This window comes from Ranitomeya imitator, chromosome 4 (genome assembly GCF_032444005.1).
Source record: "Ranitomeya imitator isolate aRanImi1 chromosome 4, aRanImi1.pri, whole genome shotgun sequence".
Taxonomy (NCBI): Eukaryota; Metazoa; Chordata; class Amphibia; order Anura; family Dendrobatidae; genus Ranitomeya; species Ranitomeya imitator.
This window is the reverse complement of record NC_091285.1, coordinates 405791027-405816561: the sequence shown is the minus strand read 5'-3', so window position 1 is coordinate 405816561 and position 25535 is coordinate 405791027. Positions and strand designations below refer to the sequence as shown.

Below are 25535 nucleotides of genomic sequence, written 5' to 3'. Positions count from 1 at the left end.
AGGAGGAAAGAGAAATGTGCCCAATAGCATACTCCAAGGCCTGCATAGAGACATAGTCATACATAAACACAAAATGAGAGGTGAAAAGCGACGCCCAAAGTTTAGTAGCAGTCTTGATAGTGCGGAGATAGGGGCCCCCAGGAGAGACACGAAGCAGCTGAAGCTCTAGGAGTAACTTAAGAGAGTTTTTGGGGACAAAATGAGACTCAATAAGAAACCAGGGTAAGAGTGAATTCCCCTCCCACCAAATTTTAAGAGGCTCCAGAACCGCCGCCCTGTAATAAAACTGCACCAAAGGGGCACCCAACCCACCCATAGAGTACGGGAGGGACATAACTCTACGCTTGACCCTGTGAGGCTTTTTGTTCCAGATAAAACAATTTATAAGCGATTGAAAAGCTAAGATAAATTTCGAGGGGATGGAAAGGGGGAGGCACCGAAATCGATACATAATTTTAGGAAGGAATAGCATTTTAGAAGTTTGTATACGAGCCATCCACGAGAGCGACGAGCTCGATAACTGATCCATGCCCTTCCTGACCATCGAGAGAGTTTCCTCACAATTAGAACGGACAATGTCGTCCAGCCTAGTTATCCGAATACCTAGGTACGTAAAGCCTAGAGAGGCCCAAATAAACGCATATTGAGATTGGATTTGAATTTGAAGGGGGACCGGAAGGAAGAGGGGAAAAATTGTGGATTTAGTCAAATTAAGTTTGTAATACGAGACCGCAGAAAACTCAGTTAAGATTGAGGTGATCGCATTCAACGAGGCTAAAGGTGAGGTGCATGTCAAGACCACATCGTCGGCATAGAGACCAATTTTGTGTTCAGTTCCCCCAACCCGAACTCCCTTTATGTCTGCACTTTGCCTAACCATTGGATAGGTGTCTTTATAGATGCCTCTCCATTACTAACCTGGGGGCTTGATTTCACCTGACAATACAAAGGTGACATCAACCCCACAAATATGAACCCCACTTGCCACCGCTACAGGGCATGTGGGAAGAGTGAGGCTAAGCGACAGATTTGGCGCATCTTATAAATACGCCTTTTCTGGAGCGGCTGAGAGCTGATGTTTTTTGTTTGGGAGGGGCCAATATCCATGGCCCCTTTCTAGGCTATTAATATTAGCCCGCTGCTGTCTGCCTACTCTTTGCTGGTTAGATTCTACAGGGGGACCCTATTTCAATTTTTTCTGGGGTCCTCCCTGTAAACTAGCCAGTAAAGTCTAAGCAAACAGCTGTGAGCTGATATTAATAGACTGGTAACCTTCATGGCTATTGGCTCCTTCCCAGAATATTAACATCAGCCCTCAGCTGTCTGCTTTCCCTCTGCTGGTTATTAAATTACGCGGGAGCCCACTCAATTTTTTTCATTTTTTTTTTCTTTAAAATTAACAGTTGCCGTTTGGTTACAGCCTATGTACGTTGGTTCTGTTAAAGCTCCTACATAGGCTGTGTGTGTTTGTGTGTCTGTGTTTACTTAACGGCTTAAGGTACCGTCACACTGAACGATATCGCTAGCGATCCGTGACGTTGCAGCGTCCTGGCTAGCGATATCGTTCAGTTTGACACGCAGCAGCGATCAGGATCCTGCTGTGGTGTCGTTGGTCGCTGCAGAAAGTCCAGAACTTTATTTTGTCGCTGGACTCCCTGCAGACATCGCTGAATCGGCGTGTGTGACGCCGATTCAGCGATGTCTTCACTGGTAACCAGGGTAAACATCGGGTTACTAAGCGCAGGGCCGTGCTTAGTAACCCGATGTTTACCCTGGTTACCAGCGTAAAAGTTAAAAAAAACAACCACTACATACTTGCCTTCCGCTGTCTGTCCCCGGTGCTGTGCTTCTCTGCACTGGCTGTGAGCGCCGGCCAGCCGGAATGCACAGCGGTGACGTCAACGCTCTGCTTTCCGGCTGACCGGCGCTGACAGTGCAGAGGAAAGCACAGCGCCGGGGACAGACAGCTGAATGTAAGTATGTAGTGTTTGTTTTTTTAACGCTTACGCTGGTAACCATGGTAAACATCGGGTTACTAAGCGCGGCCCTGCGCTTAGTAACCCGATGTTTACCCTGGTTACCGGGGACCTCGGGATCGTTGGTCGCTGGAGAGCTGTCTGTGTGACAGCTCTCCAGCGACCAAACAGCGACGCTGCAGCGATCGACATCGTTGTCGGTATCGCTGCAGCGTCGCTTAGTGTGACGGTACCCTTAGTAATAAGGGTGTCGGGCTGGCATCTTTTCAGTACTTAGAGCTAGGTGTCAATGACAGATGCTGACATCAAGCCCTGCATCAGCATAAAAAAGGTGGTGTTGAACAAAGAAATGACATCACAACTTTTTTTCTTAAATATCTTTATTTAGGTAAAAAAAACGCATTAATTGCTGTACAAAAACGCATACAAAAGCGTACAAAACTGTGCCAAAAACGCGGCAAAAACTCAGTTTTTCCCGCAGCGTTTTTCCTGTCAAGAGATAATGAAACCTTGCAGAAATTTTTCTTATTATTGACTCGTGTATAAGCCGGGTCTGCATTGTGCGCTCATTCCTGTCCTGGTGTGCCTGGCTCCCCCGCCCTGTCCTTGTGTGCCTGGCTCCCCCGCCCTGTCCTGGTGTGCCTGGCTCCCCCGCCCTGTCCTGGTGTGCCTGGCTCCCCCGCCCTGTCCTGGTATGAATGGTTCCTATTAAAAAAACAAACAAACAAAAAATCCTACTCGCCTTCCACCCGCCCTCGCAGCATCTCGTTGGTCCCTGCTCCGGCAGCTCTACCTGTGCCGAGCAAACACGTGGCCCCGCTCATTTAGGTAATGAATATTCTCTCCACGCCTATGGGAGTGGAGAGGCGTGCATATTCATTACCTTAATGAGCAGCGCCACATGATTGCTCTGCACAGGAAGAGCTGCCAGGACCAATGAGATGCTGCAAGGGCGCCGGGACAAAGGGGATGCTGCAAGGGCGCGCAGGAGGGTGAGTAGGATGTCTTCTGGAAGCCAGCGGCTGCGGGTGTCACTGTGCGCGCTATAAGAGAAATGAATAGTCATGTCTTTTTAGCAGCACAGGCTTCACCCACAGCTCCTGCCTCTGTCACCTGCCGCTCCTGCCTCTGTTACCTGCCGCTCCCCCTTCCCAGCCGACTTTCTGGGACAATTGACTCATGTATAAGCCGAGGGAGGCGTTTTCAGCACAAAAAAGTGCTAAAAAAACTCTCCTTATACACGAGTATATACGGTAAGTGTTTTGAGACTAGGACTAAGACAATGATCCTAAAGGCCCCGTCTCACTTAGCGACGCTAAAGCGATCCCGACAACGATACGACCTGTCAGGGATCGTTGCTGCGTCGCTATGTGGTCGCTGGTGAGATGTCAAACAGTGAGATCTTCCCAACGACGCAGCAGCGATGCGGCGACCTGTACAACGATGTCGTTGGTCGTTGTGACCCTGTCACATGGCAGCTATTATGATGATTCAGACCTCGATGAGGGACGTCCTGTGTGACGTTGTAGTCACACAGGCGTGCATTTGCGTTGCCTTTTCCGCGCCCATTAAGTTCCAATTGGTGGCCTTATGAGGCGACACAATAGCCCTTCGGTGGGAACGTATTTGAGACCCCAAATGATACCTACCGTGCACAAAAGGTGTCAGAAGAACCGTTGAAGAATAGATAAATCGAAGAGGAGTCGCAGGCCGGAGAACTCTACAACGATCTGCAAACCACCACGCGGTCAGGAACAAAGGATGGAAGCGCTACTATGTCGCCTTCTGTTGACCGCCAATCAGAACGCAGAAGCGACCACCAATCGGAACTGAATGGGCGCGGAAAAGGCAACGCAAATGCACGCCTATGTGTCGGTGTCTGAGTCGTCAACGAGGTCGTTGGTAAGGTGTCAAACACAGCGATGTGTGCTACCCAGCGGGACCTCAACGATCAAAAAAAGGTCCAGGCCATTCCGACACGACCAGCGATCTCACAACAGGGGCCTGTTCGCTGCTACGTGTGAAACATAGCGAGATCGCTACTGAGGTCGCTGTTGCGTCACAAAACTTGTGACTCAGCAGCGATCTCGCTAGCGACCTCGCTCAGTGTGAAGTACCCCTAAGGAATACTGCTAAAGCAACACACGAGTGGTTCAAGGGGAAAACATGTAAATGTTTTGGAGTGGCCTAGTCAAAGCCCAGACCTTAACCCTTTAGTGACTGAGCCAAATTTTTGAAATCTGACCAGTGTCACTTTATGTGGTAATAACTCTGCAACGCTTCAACAAATCCCAGTGATTTTGAGACTGTTTTTTCGTGACACATGATACTTTATGATAATGGTAAATTTAGTTCAACATTTTTTGTGTTTATTTATAAAAAATATAAAAAATTTGAGAAAAATGTTAAAAAATTAGCAATTTTCTAAATTTGAATGATTATTCATTTAATCCAGATAGTCATACAACAGCAAACCATTAATAAATAACATTTCCCACATGTCAGCTTTACATCAGCACCATTTGTAAAATGTTATTTTATTTTGTTAGCATTTTAGGAGGTTTAAAAATGTAGCAGCAATTTTTCATTTTTTCAAAGAAATTTACCACATTTATTTTTTTAGGGACTTATCCATGTTTGAAGTGACTTTAGGGGTCCCATATATTGGGAAACCCCCAAACGTGATACCATTTTAAAAACAGCACCCCTAAACATATTGAAAACTGCTGTCAGGTAGTTTATTAGCCCTTCAGGTGCTTTACAGGAATTAATGCAAAGTGGCATGACAGAAATGAAAATGTGTTTTTTTTACCACCTAAATGTTGCTAACTTCTAAACAGATTACTACAGCCGTCAGACTCTAAGGCCGCTATTTGGTCATGAATTGCCATCGCAAACATCAGGACCACACAATCATGATCTGAGGGCACCAATTGTGACAAAGAAGAAGCCCCCACACACTGTTAACCATTTATAATAATGTAGTCACTATTGACAGCAGCATCTAAGGGGTTAAACAGATTTAGATGGTGCAAATACTGATCGTGGCTGATACAGCAAGTTGTCAGCTATAGTGTACAACCGACAGATGCTAGATTGTCATCTGTATGGGGAGGCTATTCTCTTATATCTCAGGTCAGTTAAAAGACGTATTGGCGGTCATTAAGGGGTTAAACCAATTCAATATTGCTCTTGACCAGAGGAAGAATTTTTTGACATTTATCTCTTAAGGGTTTTTGCTTTCCCTTTGAGTTAAAGGGGCTTTTTACTACAATGATATTGTTTACCTATCCTTTAATTAGGTCATGAATGCTAGATCGTGGTTTGTATGACAGTTGTGTTTTTTTTTTTTTTTTTTTTGTTTTTGTTTTTAACAATTCTTTAATTTATATTTCTATCTGAGTAAATGCTGAAAAATTGAATGCTGCAGTGTTCATTGTGAGATATCAATACATTTTCGAAAACTTATTTAATCGGTCTTTACTTAGATATAGTTTGGTAAAGAAGTTGTCCTTAAGTTGGGAGGTTAGATGCTCAACTTTTAATTAGAATTTCTTATTTCTATCTCTCTCTCCATCCCTCGGTTCCGGTGACTAAACTCCTTTTCTTGATTGAGAATCATTATAAAAGCAACTTGTTTTCTAGAAACTCTTGCTATTGTTATTTTCTGTTCTCTGGGCAAAGAAGCGCTGAACCGTGCTGAAAATGTACTGTAAAATGTATGTATAATCAATGCTTAATCATCAGCCTCTGTAGCTGTAATGGCAGTTACGTACATATGGTCAGCTTGACGTCTGCTGGTGAATTTCTTGATTTCCCGCGGAGTAGAATAGGTAGGCTGAACTTTTAATTGCAATATTGACTTTCTTTGTGATTGTGTAAGTAATTGAATCCTGTGGGAAGGCACTTCATTACACTTAACTTTTTTCTATAATAGACTGATTTTTTTTTTCTTTGCAATTATTGCCATTTTCATACAGTTACACTTAATCATCAGCCTGATAGCTTTGGGTAAATAGCTGGCACTAATAATGAAGCCAAACTTATGGTGAGCTAAATTATTCATGTTATTGTTGTAAGAGCTCTTGCTTCAGCCTGACCAGCTTATATATACCGTATGTTTCTTTACATCATAATTAAAATGTTGCTGTCCAGTTAAAGTCAGTAGTTGCTGACCATTTCTTGTAGAGGACACTTTTGCTTACTTAGTGTACGTTCACATTAGCGTTTTGCGTGTTTGCGTCGGGCGCCGCAGCGGCGACGCATGCGTCATGCGCCCCTATATTTAACATGGGGGGCGCATGGACATGCGTTGTGCTGCGTTGTGCGACGCATGCGGTTTTTTTGCCGCAAGCGTTGGGCGCAGAAAACGCAACAAGTTGCATTTTTTTTGCGTCAAAATTTAGGCAAAAAAGGACGCATGCGTCACAAAACGCAGCGTTTTAGCGTGCGTTTTGGTGCGTTTTTATTTGCGTTGTGCGTTGTCGCCGACGCAGCGGCGCACAACGCAAATGTGAACGTAGCCTTAGATTTTAACTTGATGTCTTGGGCTACTTTTAAGCAATGAGTATTTGATATGTTTGATGATGCAAATTTTTTGCAGCAGTTCTACACCTTTTTGGTTAATTTCCCACAATGAGTTTTTAATGAACTTTTGACTGTGTGTTTTCGCTGCAGCAAAATTGCAATATCTTGCAGTTCCAGCAAAGTGGACGGAATTTATAGAAATCTCATGCCCACTGTGCTTCTTTTCTTTTATGCGCTGCATCATCTGACCTGCTTTGCGTTTTTTACCTTGTAACATTTCCTTTTCTCTTGTGTATACGCTGCATTTTTATGTGCTGATTTTCAAAAATGTACCGCAGGTCTGTTTTTACTCAGATTTTTTTTTTTTTTTTTTTTTACAAAGGCGCAGTTGGCATGAGATGTCACCTTCAGTCCCAGTGTACTCTGGCGCTCTGAAAAGTTGCACACTAAGTTTGCAACTTTTCAGAGCACCAGAGAACAATGGGACCGGAAGTGACACAGACTCTCCGGCGTCTGCACACAAGAAAATTGAAGGCACTGCCCTTAGAAGGGCAGAACAGTGCACAAGAGAAATGGCAGGCAAATGAGCAGACGCGGGATTTCCAGACACGCACCTAACTTCAAAGGCAAGCAGGGAAGAAGGAGGAGTAGAAATCGAATATAATGAGTGAGAAAGTCTTATCTTCCAGGCAGAGTACGCCCCATAGCCTGGAAGATGAAAACAAAAAAAATATTATTTTTACTGAACAAAGCATCATCTGAGAGGCATATAGGCATGACTAGTTTCCGTTTTATACAAAATGTATGCCCATATTGGCTAAAAAAACGCTCAAATGGGGTGGCAGATACCCTTCAGTGTATATTATTCATTAAAGGGACTCTGTCACCTGAATTTGGAGGGAACAATCTTCAGCCATAGGGGCGGGGTTTTCGGGTGTTTGATTCACCCTTTCCTTACCCGCTGGCTGCATGCTGGCTGCAATATTGGATTGAAGTTCATTCTCTGTCCTCCGTAGTACATGCCTGCACAGGGTGAATCAAACACCCGAAAACCCTGCCCCTATGGCTGAAGATTGTTCCCTCCCAATTCAGGTGACGGAGTCCCTTTAAGCAAAAGCATTCCAGAATTTAAGTTATAAGTGACAATCTCTTTGTACATTTATTTTTTTTTTCCAGATTAGACCATGGTAAATTGATTCAACAGGAAATGGGAAAAGCTCTTGAAAGGGAAAGAACTGCCTCTACTGAACAGCTTACAAGGGCAGTATTGCGGGAGAAGGCTGCTACTGAGGAAGAACGGCTGAAAGCAAGAACCTTTGTAAGTGTTTGTTTGCAGTTTGGGTGTTTTTAGGTCATGTTCCTATGTTCAGTATTTGGTCAGTATTTTACATCTGTACTTGTAAGCCAAAACCAGGAGTGGGTGACAAATGCAGAATTGGTGCACCTGTTTCTATTATACCTGTATTATTTCTGTTTGTTCCTCTCCTGGTTTTGACTTAAAAATACTGATGTAAAATAGCTCCCCAAATACCGTATATTCTCAGGTATAAGTCTACCCGAGTATAAGCTGAGACACCTAATTTTGCCACGGCAAACTGGGTAAGCTTATTGACTCGAGTATAAGCCAGGTATGCATTGTTCCCTCATACCTATCCTGGTATGTGTAGCTCCCCCTGTTGTGTGCATGGCTCCTCCATCCTCCCCCTGTTATATGCCTGGCTCTCCATTCTCCCCCTGTTGTATGCATGGCTCCTCCGTCCTCCCCCTATTGTATGCATGGCTCCTCCTTCCTCCCCCTGTTGTATGCATGGCTCCTCCGTCCTCTCCCTGTTGTATGCATGGCTGCGCTCGGCTCCTTCCCGTCCTTCTTCGTCCTCCCCCGTCCTCCTCACCCTGCTCGTGCTGTTGCTACACATCCCTGCATCTCTGTTGTCCTGTGACCGGCAGCTACTTCTGTGTTCAGCGGTCACGTGGTACCGCTCATTAAAGTAATGAATATGCGCTCCACGCCTATGGGAGTGGAGACGCGTCCATATTCATTACTTTATCGAGCAGTACCACATGACCACTGAACACAGGAAGAAGTTGCCTCACCTGGACAACAGAGATGCAGGGAGGACTTGCAGCGATCGCGCGAGTATGATGTGACAGCTGCTGGCTACTGACGCTCCCCCTCCCCCGCTGATCCTCTGGGACAATGACTCGTGTATAAGCCGAGGAGGCGTTTTCAGCACAAAAAGTGTGCTGAAAATTCAGCTTATACACGAGTATATACAGTACTTACCGTCTGTACTGGGCCTTGGAGTTCTAAGCAAAAGGGTTATAATAATCAAAGGCATGAATTATTTGGGACTGCATTACAAGTGAAAAATGGTAATTATTGCTTTTTTTTTTTTTTTGGTAAAGCAATTTATTTTACATGTTTAGCTTTTGGTTACATAATACATATTGGACATACTGCATATTATATACAACATCATCAGGATACAACTTTCCAGCTGTTATGTCACTAAAGCAGATAAAAAATATGTACTGCACATTCTAATGCTGTACATAAATCCAGCACAAATTTATAAAATCTAGATTTTTATTACTCCCCTTTAGTGGTTGGATGTGTAAATTAACTGTATTAACATTTTACATAATTTAATGTTGCACGAGTTGTTAAAGGTGAATAATCTAATATAAAATGTTATTAAATAAACATCAACATGATTGAATTCTATGAGGCAGTTTCCCAGGTATAAATCTAAATATCTGAGCTGTTTCCAACTGGCAAGGAAAATGCAGCAGGTGCAAAGAGCACTTTGTAGAGTCTTCTTCTAAAAATCTGCAGAGAGATATTCTGTAATGTGGTTATCAGTTTGTAATGATGTATCAATTATGTAATTAACAACCTGCTGCACTAATAAGTACTACTAACATGATTAGGGCATCATAACTCATATGCCTGAAGAGAAAGGTGTGATAATCAGCCCCACAGTCTGGGTTCTCTAATCTTGAAAGTGGACATTTCACAAGTTTGAGCTTGTTTCACTAGCCACATTATGGAACAGTGGCTGCAGAAGCCTAGTTTTTATCTTTACATTTCCTCTATATATTTCAAAGATATCTATAGCAAAGATATCGGTTTGTAAAGTTTAGGTTATAATTTAAGTCCTAGTGGGAGTTAGCAGAGATTCTTCTCTGGGGCATGTACTTTTTCCACTGTATGAAATCGAACAATCATAAATGGCAATACACACAGGGGTGGGGGGAAACATTCCTCAACAAGGTCTGGGCGATTAATCAATTTAATTCAATTAATTCGTCATTGGAGGTCAGCACTATTCTGATTTATTTTTTTTAAATAGTAAATTTGATTTTCGCTCTGGCCCCTCTTCTGACTTTGGTGGAGCAGACAGTACAGGTGGGAGAGCAGAGTTGCTGAGCGCCGTTATTGTAAGCTCAAATCTTAGTGGAATGAAAAGCTATTTAAATATCGGGAAGCAGGAGAAAACTGGAAGGAGGTGGGGAGTACTAGGGTTTTCTAGGTCACACAGACACTACCTCCATTATTCCCCTCAACAGAGCACCACAAATAAGTTGCTGTCTCAATAAAATCTTGTCTGGACCCTCCTCTGCCTCTTTTGTTACTTAGCACTTTCTGTGTTACACACAGAACAAGAGTTTCTGATGAGTGTTAAAGGAAGGGGTGGTCCGAAACTAAAAAGTCTCTATCGTTTACTCTCCTATTCTTAACTGCTTTATTTATATTTTTTTACCTACATCCGGTTTGATGACATTTCATTTGAGAATCCTCAATGTATGCTAAGATACTGAAACGATCTGCCATTACAGGTAGGCTAGAGAGCGCATGGTCAGTAAGGAGAGATCCCACTGAGCAGGAAAAGTAGAGATCAGTCCTTCCCCAAAATAGACTTCATTTTCTAGGGTGGTGCTTGGCTCTGCTTTTTTTAATTATTCATTTTTTGATCACCAGGCTCTTTATAATGCCCACTGAAAGTGCGCTCTGTTGCTGACTCGCCACTTCTCATCATGGTTGACAAAGGAGCGCAGTGTCACTTTGCACTGAAAAGGAATATTGAGCAGTGACAAGAAAGCTTGTACTGAGTATACTTTGCAATCGACAACCGCTGTATGCTCAGTAGAGCTGGGACTAGACCAGCCCCTGAAATTGATGACACTTCATTTCAGGGTGGCGACAGAGGCTGTGGCAGTGCATTTCAGGCACTAGGGAATCTCACAAAAAATGTCATCAGACCAGTGGGTCATTTGTTTTTTTTTTTGTTTTTTTTAAATAAAGCTGTTAGAGAGAGTGGAAAGGGAACAATAGACTTTTTAAAATTCAAGCATATTAGAAAAGCTTCTTAGATTATTACCTTTTAATATAAATAGACATTTAGGATTAAATCAATATTTGATTTGGAATACCCCTTTTACCTTACTGTTCTCTCCTGAATCCAGCTCATTCTTCTTTTGTGTTGTCTATCCTATGCAGAACGTAAGGTAAGTTGTCCCCTTCTGTATTTGGTCCGTTGTGACTTCTCAGATATATACTGTATTTTTCAGAATATAAGATACACTCGTCATCCGTCTCCATCCAAATTTGGGAGGAAAATGGAGGGTTCATATTATAGTTAAATGCAAGCTTACCTGGGGGGGGGAAGGGGTTGCGGCGGTGGTGGAGCCAGGGTTCCTTCCTCAGTAAATTGGTGGCGGGAGACGTGTGGCGATGCTGTGGGCTTGGTGTCGGCGGTGAGCAGAGCGAGCTACATCATTGATTTCCTGGCGGCCATTTTCTTGAAGCTGTGAGCCATTCAAGGTGGCGCGTGCGCAGATTGGGATCTCGGCCTATTCTATGTCTCAATCTGTGCACACACCGCCAGATGCGGCCATTTTCCTGAGGCAAAGCTCTGCTGTACTTCTCACCCCCCCCCCACTCCACCCACACTGTCTGTTGCGATATGAAATGTGTTAATAATCTCTCTCTGCTCCACTCCCCTGAATTGTATTCCCTAATTCCTTGCCAACATCTCCCCTTTTAATATATACCTTTTTCTCCATTTGGAGTGTATGGTGTCAGTATTTGGTCAGTATTTTACATCAGTATTTGTAAGCCAAAACCAGGAGTGGGTGATAAATGCAGAAGTGGTGCATATGTTTCTATTATACTCCTCTAATTGTTCCACTCCTGGTTTTGGCTTCCAATACTGATGTAAAATACTGACCAAATACTGCTAGTGTGACTGCAGCCTCACAGTGGGGACATCGATCGTCCGCTCTGAGACCAATCCAAATGAATGCTTTTTGTTTTACATACTGTAGGAATCTAGAGCAATTGTAACCTTTTCTTGTCTGTGTTAATGCATACCTGTCGTGTCGAGTCCAAAATGTCCTTCCATTCTTCGGTGGATATATGTCCCACATCTCTCTTCCACCTATTTTTGACGGCATTCATAAGATCACCCAGAATTCTTGGTAGCAGAGAATTATACATCACTGAGATAATACCCTTAGTAGTTTTACCTATAACCACACAGTCTACAGTGACGGCAGACGAGAGCACCTGCTGAGCCCCCAAAACCACCCACCTCCCCTGTGTCTCCACAGTAAGCTTTCCACTTATGAGCATGTGCTTGGGTTAGGACTAGATGGTTTGTGGAGGTCTACAGGACATGTTCCTGTGGTCAGCAGGGCATATGTTGAAAGACCATAACTTTCCTCTTGGTTGCCCATCTTCTTGTTGGTCACCGCCACATCCTGTTGCAGATCCTGTAGTATGGGCTCTGCCATCTTTTGCCTCATTCATTATCCTTGCACCCTCCCATTTATGATTCGCCAGGTCATAAAGAGTTCGTAAATACTAAATATGCATAGGGTTTTTTAAGTGGTGAAGAAAAAATCAAAAGTTTAAAAAACCCAAACACTTTTCTGAGACCTACAACATCTCAATTTTATGGGACCTGGGGCTGGGTGAGGGCTTATATTTTGCTTCCCAATCTAATGTTTCTATTGATATCATTTTGGGGTAGATACGATCTTTTGATTGCCTGTTACTGCATTTTATTGCAATGTTTCGACGATCAACAACCCCTAATTCTGGTGTATTTGATTTTTTTTTTCTCATTACGTTGTGTACGGATCAGACTAATGGTTTTTATATTTTGATAGATTAGGCATTTCTGAACTCTTGATACCAAGTATGTGTATATGATAATTGTTTTTTTATTATATTGTCAATGGTGCAAAAGGTTTTTTGTTTTTTTTAAATCTTTTTAACTAATTAAACCCCCAGGGTGGTTTGCACATTAATGACCAGGCCAACTTTTACAATTCTGACCAATGTCACTTTGAGGTAATAACTCTGGAACGCTTCAATGGATCCCGCTGATTGTGATACTTTTTTCACGACATATTGTACTTCATGACTGTGGTAAAATTTCTTTGATATGCGTTTGTGCTAAGAATGGAAATTTTGTGAGAATTTGGAAAATGTAGCAATTTTCAAACTTTCAATTTTTAGGCCCTTAAATAAGAAACATATGGGAAATGTTATTTATTAACTATTTTTAGTGACATATGTCTACTTTACATCAGCACAATTAAAAAAAAAAAATATATATATATATATATATATATATATTTTTTTTTTTTTTGTTATGAAGTTATAGAGGCTAAAAGTTGACCTGCAGTTTCTTGTTTTTCCAACAAAATTTACAAAACAGTTTTTTATTTTTTGAGACCACATTACATTTAAAGTGACTTTGATCGGTCTATATGTCAGAAAATACCCCAAATTCCACCCTTCAAGGTGCTTAAAACCACGGTCAAGAAGTTTTATTAACCCTTCAGGTGCTTCACAGGAATTTTTGTAATGTGGGGAAAAAAATGAACATGTTTAACTTTTTTTGCACTCAAATTTTACTTTACACACAATTTGTTTTTTATTTTTGCAAGGGTAGCAGTAAAGATGGAGCCTAAATTTTTTTGTATAATTTCTTTTGAGCATGCTGATACCCTATATGTGGGGGAAAACCACTGTTTAAACGCAGGACAGAGTTCGGAAGGGATGGAGCACCAGTTGACTTATTGGATGCAAAATTTGCTGGAACAATTAACTAACATCATGTCTTGCTTGATGTGCTTAAATAGTGGAAACCTCCCACAAGGGACAAGGGAAACTAGACCCCTCAAGGAATGTATTTAGATGTGTGGAGAGCACCTTGAACATGCAGGTTATTCATAGAAGTTTATAACGTTGAGCCATGAAAATAAAATCACAATTCCACCAGAAAAATGTTATTTTAGCCCCAATTTTTTTAATTTTCACAAGGATAACAGTAATTGCACCTTACAATTTGTTGTGCCATTTCTCCTGAGTACGGCGGTGCCCCATATGTGGGGGAAATCTACTTTTGAGGCACAGTGCAAAGCTCAAAAGGTTAGAAGCGCCATATTGGAGTTCAGATTTTGCTGGAATGACTTGAGGGTGCCATGTCACATTGGTAGAGCCCCTGAGGTGCCAGAACAGAAGACTCACCCTCCCATATGTGAACTCCTTTTACAAACTACACCCCCAATAAATTCATCTAGGGTTGCAGTGATCATATTGACACCACATGTGCCTCACAGAATTTTATAATATTGAGCAGTGAAGAAAGCTTTTTACCACTAAAATATTTTAGTTCCAAGTTTTAAATTTTTGTTAAGAGCTGATGGGAGAATTTTTTTACAGCAAACTGAGATACATTTTTCCCTGAGTGTGTGAATTTTCTACATGTAGTCGGGAAATATTTTTCAGGCACGGTGCAAAGCTCAGAAGGAAAGGAGTGCCATATTATAGTGCAGATTTCCTGTTCTAGTTTGTGGGTGCCATAACCCACTGGGAGAGCCCCTGAGGTGCCTGCACAGCAGAACCCCCACCCTAATTGATTCAATTTTACACACTACTCCTCTTAATGAATTCATCCAGGGGTGAAGTGATCATATTGAAACGACGGGTGTGACACAGAATTTTATACGATTGTGCAGTGAAGAAATAATAATTACATTTTTACCACCAAAATTTTGTTTTGCCCCAAATTTTATGTTTTCACACAATTGGGTAAAAATGGCACCATAATTTGTCCCACAATTTCTACTGAAAGTGGCAATACCCCATATGTGGCCACTGCTTAGCCATACGGAGAGACTCTGGAGGGACAGAGCACTATTTGCCTCCTGGAGCACTGATTTTCCTACAATAGTTGGTGGATTCCATATACAGAGCCCATAATTGCTAGAAGAGCAGAATCCATTTCTCAAGTGACCCCATTCTTGAAATTATACCCCTTTAGGAAGTTGTCTACAGCTGTAGTGACGATTTTGACTGAGTGTTTTCCAGAAACAAGCAGCAATGAATGTTACTGAGTGAAAATTTCAAACTGCCATTGTATTGACCAGTACCTTATAGTGACCAGTACATTATGCACAGCTCATGTTTCTGGAGACATACACCCGTAAGTTAGGTGGGCTCTTATTGCTTCAGAAATGCCAAACATGTGGACACTATATTTGGCTTAGGCACACTGTGAGGCTCAGAAGGGAGGGGTGTATTTAGATTTTGGGATTGCAGAATTTGCTGAATTTCTTTTGAGAGTCGATGAGCCATTTTGCTTTTCCAGAGCCTTTGCGCTACCTGTAACGTGGAAGCCCCTATGCTTTTTGGTGGATTGAGTTGAATCTTTTATTAGGAACATTTTACATAACGTTTGGGATCACATTTATCCGGCTCTGTTCGCTGAGCACTTAAATGGGGGTTTCCATCTAAGGGTATGTGCACACGTTGCGGATTGGTGTGTGGATTTTTCCGCAGATTCTGAATTATGGAACAGGTGTATAACGCTGCGGAATCCGCACAAAGAATTGACATGCTGTGAAAAATAAACCGCAGCGTTTCCGCGCGGTATTTTCCGCAGCATGTGCACTGTGTATTTGGTTTTCCATAGGTTTACATGGTACTGTACAACGCATGGAAAACTGCTGCAAATCCGCAGCGTCAAAACCGCTGCGGATCCGCAGCCAAATCCGCAACGTGTGCACATACCCTTAATCTCTGATTGATGCGATTTTAGATGAAACCCCTGAGGTATCCCTTTACTAAAATTAGGCAGCAGAATTACTCTGGGCTCTGTCTGGCTTCTGTTCAGCGGTGTCCTTCTTTTCAGAAGTGCATAAAACTGTGGCTGATGGCACTTTTATGCAATCCTAAAATGATGGACACCGCCGGAACACAGGTCCTATTGCGTCCACAGTTCCTCCATCTGCCTCATTATAGAGAATCTTCTGCCGGGGCTTCTGTCTGAATCACGTATTTCAGAGATTTACACGGAAACCCTGGCGTAAGCGCTCAGCACAGAGCGCAGGATAAATGTGAGTCGAGCCTTACTGCGATCTTTGGTTGGCAGAATTAAAAAAAAAAATCAACAAGTGAAGAATTGGTTTAATTTATATTTATTTTTTTACTCGTGTAGTATAAGTGATACGGTGACTTTACTCTTCGGATTGGTGCAATTACAGCAATACCAGATTTATTGTGTTATTTTTATGTTTTCTGTCACACACTAAAAAATGCTTTTTATTTTATAAACTAGTTTTGGCATCACCAAGTTGTGAGAGCTGTAATTTTTCCATATTTCGCTCAACAGAGTCATGTGAGGTCTTTTTTTGCAGGACGATTTTTCGTTTTTGTTGGTACCATTTTCAGACACATGACCTTTTTTGATTGCTTTCTATTATGATTTTTGGGAATTCAGCATGACCAAAAAACATCAATTCATGATTATTTTTTTTTTATGCCATTCCGCATGTGTCACAATTGATAAGGCAGTTTTATTCTAAGGGTCAGTACGATTATAGCGATACCACATTTATATCTTTTTATGTTTTGCTGCTTTTACACAATATAAAAACTTTTACAGAAAAAAAATTTTTTTGCATTGCTTTTATTCCGAGAGTTTTAACTTTAATTTTCTGGTGATGGAGCTGTATGACGGCTTGTTTTTTTGTGGGACAAGACAAAGTTTTCAGTGGTACCATTTTTTTTTTATATTAGTCATTTTGATTGTGATTTATTCCAGTTAATTGTCAGCGGGATGATTCTAAAGCATTGTTTTTTGCCTTGTTTTTTTGTTGTTGTTGGGGGGGGTTAACTTATGGGGCAGTTTTATAGGTCAATTTGTTCCGTACACGGCGATACCAAATATGTGTCCTTTTATTGTTTAGATTTTTTTCATAAAAATAGTTATTCATGGGTACAATATATTTTTATTTTTTTATATATACATTTTTAGATTAAAAAAAATTTTTTTTTTTTTTTTTTAAACTTAACATTTTTTTTACATTGTACTTTCATTTTTTTACAGGCTGATCGCTTGTATAGCATACAGATGCAGGAGCATCCCTATGCTACGCAAACGGTCAGTTCTACACTGATCATGCTCTGAGCATGATCAAGCAACTTTGCTAGCTCTGGTGACCTGGATGTCATCATGACCCTCTGCCTGCTCCCAAAATGCTACGATCGAGTGTAACTCATATATTATACAAAGTCATTACATTATTTCTGTTAATGTTGATGATTATGGTTCACAGCCTGTCACACTGCTGAGGTTTTATGGAAGCCCAGGTTGCCTTGATTCCTCCTCCAAGATGGCGACGCTGGTGTATTCGCAGTAGCAGCTATTGAATCGCCTATGTTCACAGATAGCTGCTACTGCGCAGGCGCAGCATGCGCCATTTTAAAGTTGATTTTTTTTTTTCTATGTGAATAACATCAATCACATTTAACATTAAACATGCGATTATGGTGCAGCGCAGGTGCCACAGCTGGCATCTGCCTGTAGAAGGTTTTTTTTATTACAGTATGTACAGATATTCATTATGTAAACTAGGGTGCAGGTCAGTGATGGATCAGTGACCTGTCTGCATTATCAGAGCACCACATGAAGACCCCTCACAGGCCGCCCCGGAGCACGGGCATATCATTAACACAAAACTGAAAATAAAGATTAAACAACCACAAGATGGATTTCATCACTAGGTAATATTAATATTATTATTTATTGTTATAGCGCCATTTATTCCATGGCGCTTTACATGTAAGGAGGGGTATACATAATAAGATTAAGTACAATAATCTTATTGTATTGTACAGGTATCATTTTAACCAGTATAATGTCGCTGACCTGACACTGTCTGTAGGTTACTGCACAATCCTGCTGACAGGATCCCTTTTAATTGTGATGGCTTGAACGTGCATCCCCTGTCTTGGTTTACATCTTATATTTGGTTGATATTGTAAAGAAACTTTATATTGTAATTTTATAGAATAGTTGATGCTAAAGATTTTAGTATGACTGATAATTTTGATGTCAAGAAGTTACCTCACATTCCTTACGACAATCTTTATGGATATTATATTACGTTCTATGCCCTGTGGTTGGCGCTCATAGCAATCGAGGTATTCTGCTACATACAGGTGATCTGATCATCGCCTGTATGTAGCAGAGCTGATCGGATTATGGCAGCTTCTAGTCTCCCATAGAGACTATTGAAGCATGCCAAAAGTAAAAAAAAAATGTTTTTAAAGATATTTAAAAAATGTAAAAAAATAAATAAATAAAAGTTCGTATTGCCCCCTTCTTCGCCCCATTCAAAAAAAAAAAAAAAAATCGAACATACACCTATTTGGTATCGCCATGTTTAGAATCGCCCAATCAATAAAAAAAATTTACTTGATCGCTAAACTGCATAGCGAGAAAAAAAGTCAAAATGCCAGAATTAAATTTTTTGGGTCGCCACGACGTTGCCTGTTATTGCATTTTAATGCAATCAAAAGATCATATCTGCATCAAAATGGTATCAATAAAAATGTCAGCTCGGCACGCAAAACATAAGCCCTCACCCAACCCCAGATCACGAAAAATGGAGACTCGAAGGGTCTCGAAAAATGGCGCATTTTTTTTTTTTTTTTAACAAATGTTTAATTTTTTTCACTACTTAAATAAAAAAGAACCTATCTGTTTGGTGTCTGTGAACTCGTAATGACCTGGAGAATCATAATTGCAGGCCAGTTTTAGCATTTGATGAATATGTTAAAAAAGAAAAATCCCCCAAAATGTTGTGGAATTGCACTTTTTTTTGCAATTTCACTGCACTTGGATTTTTTTCCCCATTTTTGAGTACACAATATGGTCAAACCAATGGTGTTGTTCAAAAGTACAACTTGTCCCGCAAAAAACAAGCTCTAACATGGCAATATTGATCTAAAAATAAAAAAAGTTATGGCTCTGGGAATAAGGGGAGCGACAAACAAAAACGAAAAAGGGCAAGGTCTCAAAGGGGTTAAGAGTACAACTCTGTGTTTTGGTAAGAAACACTTAAACATAAAATTTCAGCATGTAGAAGGCGCAGTAATCATTTTTCTTTGCATTTAGTTATTAGTACAAAATGTATTTATTTTTTCTTCAGTTTTTTTGACACGTTCTTTTATGATTTGAGATACTCGTATTCTCCCTATTTTCCTGTGGTCTGAATAATTTATAAGATAGCTTTAATATATTCATATTTAAGCCCATAAAAGACTAGAAAAAAAATGCTTGAAATAATTTTCCTTTTCAATAGCGGTTAAGTATACTGTATTGCACTCACTCCCTCTTTTGATTGCTTCTGGTCTTTTGAAGTACGCAAAGCGTGCATGACAAGCCACAACAAAAGAGGAATCACAAAGTTGTCAGGTTTTGTCCTTGTAAATGACATCTGACAGATGCATGCATTGGTTTGAAAGATGTTTTCCACGACAAGCATCTTAATGTAACACAGAAAGGGACCCCCGGTATCTCAGTTGCATTGGGCACATTTCTTCTTTTTTCTGTTTCCTACATTGTGTAGAGTATGTTGAAGTGGTTTAGTAATTTATTGATGTTTGTTTATTGTGACTGCACAAGGTATGTTCTAAGGATAATGTGTTATTTACCCCAGCGTGCCCGTGGAATGTATGTTTGGGCCAAGCATGCGATCCCCTAGAGTAAAATTATACAGAGTCCTACAATCTACATTTGATTTTCTTCTAATCTAGGTTTACACTACTTTACATACACACTATGTGCAATATGAAAATAGGATGCAATCAATGAAGGTGATTTTATACGGTCGTATGTCAATACGGTGGAGCTTATGAGGTTAGACTTTTATGGAATATGGATATGTTATGTACTCTTTGGGTAAATATTGCTTGATCGTAGAATGAGAGAATAGTTCTTCTGCTTTCTGACATAGAAAATCATGCATAGTCTGCTCACTGGGTATCTATGTGCACATGATGTTCAGGTGCTGCACTGTTTAAAGACCCCTACACTTATTTTAAATACACATTAGAAGTTTTTTTTACCAGATTTTTCAGTGTATTTGTCTCTTATATAGATCCATAAGTTTCACATGTAGTGCATAGAGATGATCGAATTTGCTCGGGTTCCCTCTTATTCGGCAAGCTATAAGGCTTACCAAATAAGCTGCAGAGGAAACCCGGCTTCCTGGATCGTGCTGGCCGATCAGCTGATTGGCTCCGCAGCTGCTTGTATCGCAGCTGTGTGACAGTAACGACACATGTATGGACAGCCTGTTTGTTGGTCTCTCCATGCATGTGTCGTGCCTGTCACACAACCGCAACACATGCATCTGCGGTGCTGATCGGCCGGCACAATCCAGGAAGCTGGGTTTCCTCTGCAGCTTATTTGGTAAGCGCTATAGCTTGCCGAATAAAAGGGAACCCGAGCAAATTTGCTCATCTCTAGTAGTGCAGTCTCCCTGATGAGTTTCCATCTTTTGCAGTTCTTACTCAATATATACCGGTAATTAAAAATTAATATTTTTATGGCTCTATTCATCAAAACTGATGTTAACGCCAGGCGTGAAGAGGGGGGCTTGTGTTATGATCTGGTAATTCAGTACCACAATGGACATAGAAGTCAGAGCACATACAGTGACCTGACAAACACCCAAAAACATAGAACGAGCTCTGAGACGTGGGAACTCTGCTGACCGCAATCCCTAATCCTCTCCAACCACACTAGAGGCAGCCGTGGATTGCGCCTAACGCTCCCTATGCAACTCGGCACAGCCTGAGAAACTAGCTAGCCTGAAGATAGAAAATAAGCCTACCTTGCCTCAGAGAAATACCCCAAAGGAAAAGGCAGCCCCCACATATAATGACTGTGAGTTAAGATGAAAAGACAAACGTAGAGATGAAATAGATTTAGCAAAGTGAGGCCCGACTTTCTGAACAGAGCAAGGATAGGAAAGTTAACTTTGCGGTCAACACAAAACCCTACAAACAACCACGCAAAGGGGGCAAAAAGACCCTCCGTACCGAACTAACGGCACGGAGGTACACCCTCTGCGTCCCAGAGCTTCCAGCAAGCAACAAAAAACAAATAAGCAAGCTGGACAGGAAAAAAGCAAAAGCGGAACTTACCGTATATACTCGAGTATAAGCCGACCCGAGTATAAGCCGACCCCCCTAATTTTGCCACAAAAAACTGGGAAAACTTATTGACTCGAGTATAAGCCTAGGGTGGAAATGCAGCATTTACCGGTGAATTTCAAAAATAAAAATAGATCATTATTTCCCCATAGCTGTGCCATATAGTGCTCTACACCATTCATATTTCCCCATAGCTGTGCCCCATATAGTGCTCTGCACCATTCACTGTGCCCCCTAGCTGTGCCATATACAGTGCTCTGCACCGTTCACTGTGCCCCATTGCTGTGCCATATACGGTGCTCTGCACCGTTCATTGTGCCCCCTAGCTGTGCCTTATACGGTGCTCTGCACCGTTCATTGTGCCCCCTAGCTGTGCCTTATACGGTGCTCTGCACCGTTCATTGTGCCCCCTAGCTGTGCCATATACGGTGCTCTGCACCGTTCATTGTGCCCCCTAGCTGTGCCTTATACGGTGCTCTGCACCGTTCACTGTGCCCCATAGATGCTCCACATTAATCTGTGCTGCCGCTGCTGCTGCTGCAATAAAAAAAAAAAAAACACATACTCACCTCCCTTGATTGCAGCTCCCGGCGTCTCGTTCCGGCGCCTCCATCTTCCCGGCGTCTCTGCTCTGACTGATCAGGCAGAGGGCGCCGCGCACACTATATGCGTCATCGCGCCCTCTGCCTGATCAGTCAGAGAGCGCAGACGCCGGGAAGATGGAGGCGCCGGCCGGGAAGATGGATCGGCGCCCGGCGGCTGGAACGAGGACAGGTGAATATAACATACTCACCTAGTCCTGGCGATCCTCGCGCTGTCCCCTCCTGTCTTCGGCGCTGCAGCTTCTTTCTCTATCAGCGGTCACCGGCACCGCTGATTAGAGAAATGAATAAGCGGCTCCGCCCCTATGGGAGGTGGAGCCGCTTATTCATTTCTGTAATGAGCGGTCCCACGTGACCGCTGAAGAGGGGAAGAAGCTGCAGCGCCGAAGCCCGTGGGACGGCAGGGACAGCGCGAGGATCGCTGGGACTAGGTAAGTATACCCCAGCGCCCTCAGCCCCTCACCTGCCGACCCCACCGCTACCGTGACTCGAGTATAAGCCGAGGGGGGCACTTTCAGCCCTAAAATTTGGGCTGAAAATCTCGGCTTATACTCGAGTATATACGGTAGCTATGCAGAGCAGCAGGCCACAGGAACGATCCAGGAGGAAACAGGTCCAATACTAGAACATTGACTGGAGGCCAGGATCAAAGCACTAGGTGGAGTTAAATAGAGCAGCACCTAACGACTTCACCACAGCACCTGAGGAAGGAAACTCAGAAGCCGCAGTACCACTCTCCTCCACCAACGGAAGCTCACAGAGAGAATCAGCCGAAGTATCACTTGTGACCACAGGAGGGAGCTCTGCCACAGAATTCACAACAGGCTTGGTGGGGTCAGAGGCTCCTTATTTATTAGGAGGTGCACGCTTATTAAAGTGGTTGTCCAGTACTTTAACATTGATGGCCTATCTTTAGAGTAGGTTATCAATGTGTGATCGGCGGGGTTGCAATACTCAGCCAGAACTGGGGTAAGCTGAAACTGCTCATTTAAGGAGCTGCACAGCTGCATCAACTGTATAGTGGCCGCAGCTGGGTACTTCACATACGCCTCCTATTAAAGGGAATCTGTCACCTCATTTTGGCCCTATAAACAGCGGCCACCGCCATCAGGGGCTTATCTACAGCATTCAGCCCCCGATGTAACCTGAAAGATAAATACAAGTTAGATTATACTCACCCAGGGGCGGTCCGGTCCGATGGGCATCGCAGTCCGGGTCCGGCACCTCCCATCTTCATACGATGTCATCCTCTTCCTTGCTGCTGTCGTGGCTCCTGCTTCAGGCGTAATTCTATACCCTAAGGTCAGAGAGGCTCAGCGCCTGCGCACTGCAGTACTTTACCCTGCCCTCAACAGGGCAAATCAGTACACCTGTGCAGGAGCCGCAACAGAGACAAGGAGGATGACATCGTAGAAAGATGGGAGGCACCAGACCTGGACCTGCGACGCCCATTGGACTTGAACCGGGACCGCTCCTGGGTGAGTATAATCTAACTTGTTTATCTTCTCTTTCAGGTTACATCGGGGAATTATCTACAGCATTACAGAATGCTGTAGATAAGCCCCTGATGGCGGTGGCCGAAGCTTATAGGGCCAAAATTAGGTGACTGATTACCTTTAAATCAGTAGGGGATGTACATTAGTGTTTAAAAGCATTAATCACAAAATATTTAGACTAGTTTTTATTTCCATGCATTGGGAACATTGCACACTGTTTTCTAATTCAAAATATGAAGAGAAATGTATAAAAGATTGCCTTGTGCAGGCATGTACTACGGAGGACAGAGAATGAACTTCAATCCAATATTGCAGCCAGCATACAGCCAGCGGGTAAGGAAAGAGTGAATTAAACACCCGAAAACCCCGCCTCCATGGCTGAAAATTGTTCCCTCCAAATTCAGGTGACAGAGTCCCTTTAAGATTCTGCTCCTACAGATCAGTTAGACGCTCCTAATCAACTTGTTACCTGCATTAAAGACAGCTGTCTTACATAGTCACCTTTATAAAAGACTCCTGTCCACAGACTCTATTAATCAGTCAGACTCTAACCTCTACAACATGGGCAAGACCAAAGAGCTTTATAAGGATATCAGGGACAAAGGGTCATAGGCCTGCACAAAGCTAAATGGGCATAAGTAAGATGCTGGGTGTGAAGGAGACAACTGTTGGTGCAATAGTTATACAATGGAAGAAATACAAAAGGACTGTCAATCGACATCAATCTGGGGCACCATTCAAAATGAGGTGATAGAGGTGAGGTGATAGATCGTCCTAAACCTAAAACTACACTCGGGGAACTTGTTACTGATCTCAAGACAGCTGGGACCACAGTCACCAAGGAAACCATTGCTAACACATTACGCCGTAAAGGTTTAAAATCCTGCAGTGCCCGCAAGGTTCCCCTGCTCAAAAGGGCACATGTGCAGGCTCGTCGGAAGTTAGACAATGAACACCTGGCTGATTCTGTGAGTGATTGGAAGAAAGTGCTTTTGCCAGATGAAAAAAAAATGACATTAACTCAACTCGCCGTTTTGGGAGGAAGCGAAATGCTGCCTATGACCCAAAGAACACCGTCCCCACTGTCAAGCATGGAGGTGGAAACATTGTTTTGGGGGTGTTTCTCTGCTAAGGGCACATAACTAATTCACCACATCAATGGGAGAATGGATGGAGCCATGTACTGTAAAATCTTGTGTGACAACCTCCTTTCCTCCAACAAGATATTAAAAATGGGTCGTGGCTGGGTCTTCCAGCAAGACAATTTCCCAAAACATACAGCCAAGGCAACAAAGATGTGGCTCAAAAAGAAGCACATTAAAGGGAATCTGTCACCCCCAAAATCATGTATTAGCTGCTGCCACCGGCATCAGGGGCTTGCCTACAGTATTCTGTAATGCTGTAGATAAGCCCCCGATGTAACCTGAAAGATGAGAAATAAAGGTTCTATTATACTCACCCAGGGGGCGGTCCTGCTGCGGTCAGGGTTTGATGGGCGGCGCAGTCCGGTCCAGCGCCTCCTATCTTCATACGATGATGTCCTCTCCTTGCCGCGGCTGCAGCGCAGGTGTACTTTGTCTGCCCTGTTGAGGGCAGAGCAAAGTACTGCAGTGCGCAGGCGCCGGGAAAGGTCAGAGAGGTCCGGCGCCTGCGCACTGCAGTACTTTCCTCAACAGGGCAGACAAAGTACGCTTGTGCCGGAGCCGCGGCAAAAAGACAAGAAGAGGACGTTATCTGATGAACATAGAAGGCGCCGGACCCGGACCGCGACACCCATCGGACCCGGACCACAGCAGGACCGCCCCTGGGTGAGTATAATATAACCTTTATTTCTCATCTTTCAGGTTACATCGGGGGCTTATCTACAGCATTAAAGAATGCTGTAGATAAGCCCCTGATGCCGGTGGCCGCAGCTCATATACGATTTTGGGGGTGACAGACTCCCTTTAAGGTCATGGAGTGGCCTAGCCAGTCTCCAGACCTTAATCCCATAGAAAACTTATGGAGAGAGATGAAGCTCGGAGTTGCCAAGCGACAGCCTCAAAATCTTAATGATTTAGAGATGATCTGCAAAGAGGAGTGGACCAAAATTCCTCGTGACATGTATGCAAACCTCATCATCAACTACAAAAAAGTCTGACTGCTTGCCAACAAGGGTTTTGCCACCAAGTATTAAGTCTTGTTTGCCAGAGGGATCAAAAACTTATTTCTCCCACTGTATGCAATCTGGTCCATGATCCCTGGTATGCGGTAAATAGGTCCGGCACCATAGTAAGAGAAACATGCCCATATCATGATATTTGCACCGCCATGCTTCACTGTCTTCAGAGCTTACTATGGTTTGAATGCAGAGTTTGGGGGTCGTCTGACGAACTGTCTGCGGTCCTTGGACCCAAAAAGAACAATTTTA

The 25535-nt window shown here is 42.7% G+C and overlaps 1 protein-coding gene across 1 annotated transcript in view; it reads left to right on the top strand.

Annotated features, from left to right (window-relative positions):
- Positions 1–25535, top strand: part of CHCHD3 (coiled-coil-helix-coiled-coil-helix domain containing 3) — a 294252-nt gene that overhangs the window by 63158 nt on the left and 205559 nt on the right. Inside the window, exon 4 of the mRNA XM_069765357.1 lies at positions 7680–7821. Coding sequence (XP_069621458.1) covers positions 7680–7821 — 142 coding nt within the window. The remainder of the gene's footprint in view (positions 1–7679; positions 7822–25535) is intronic.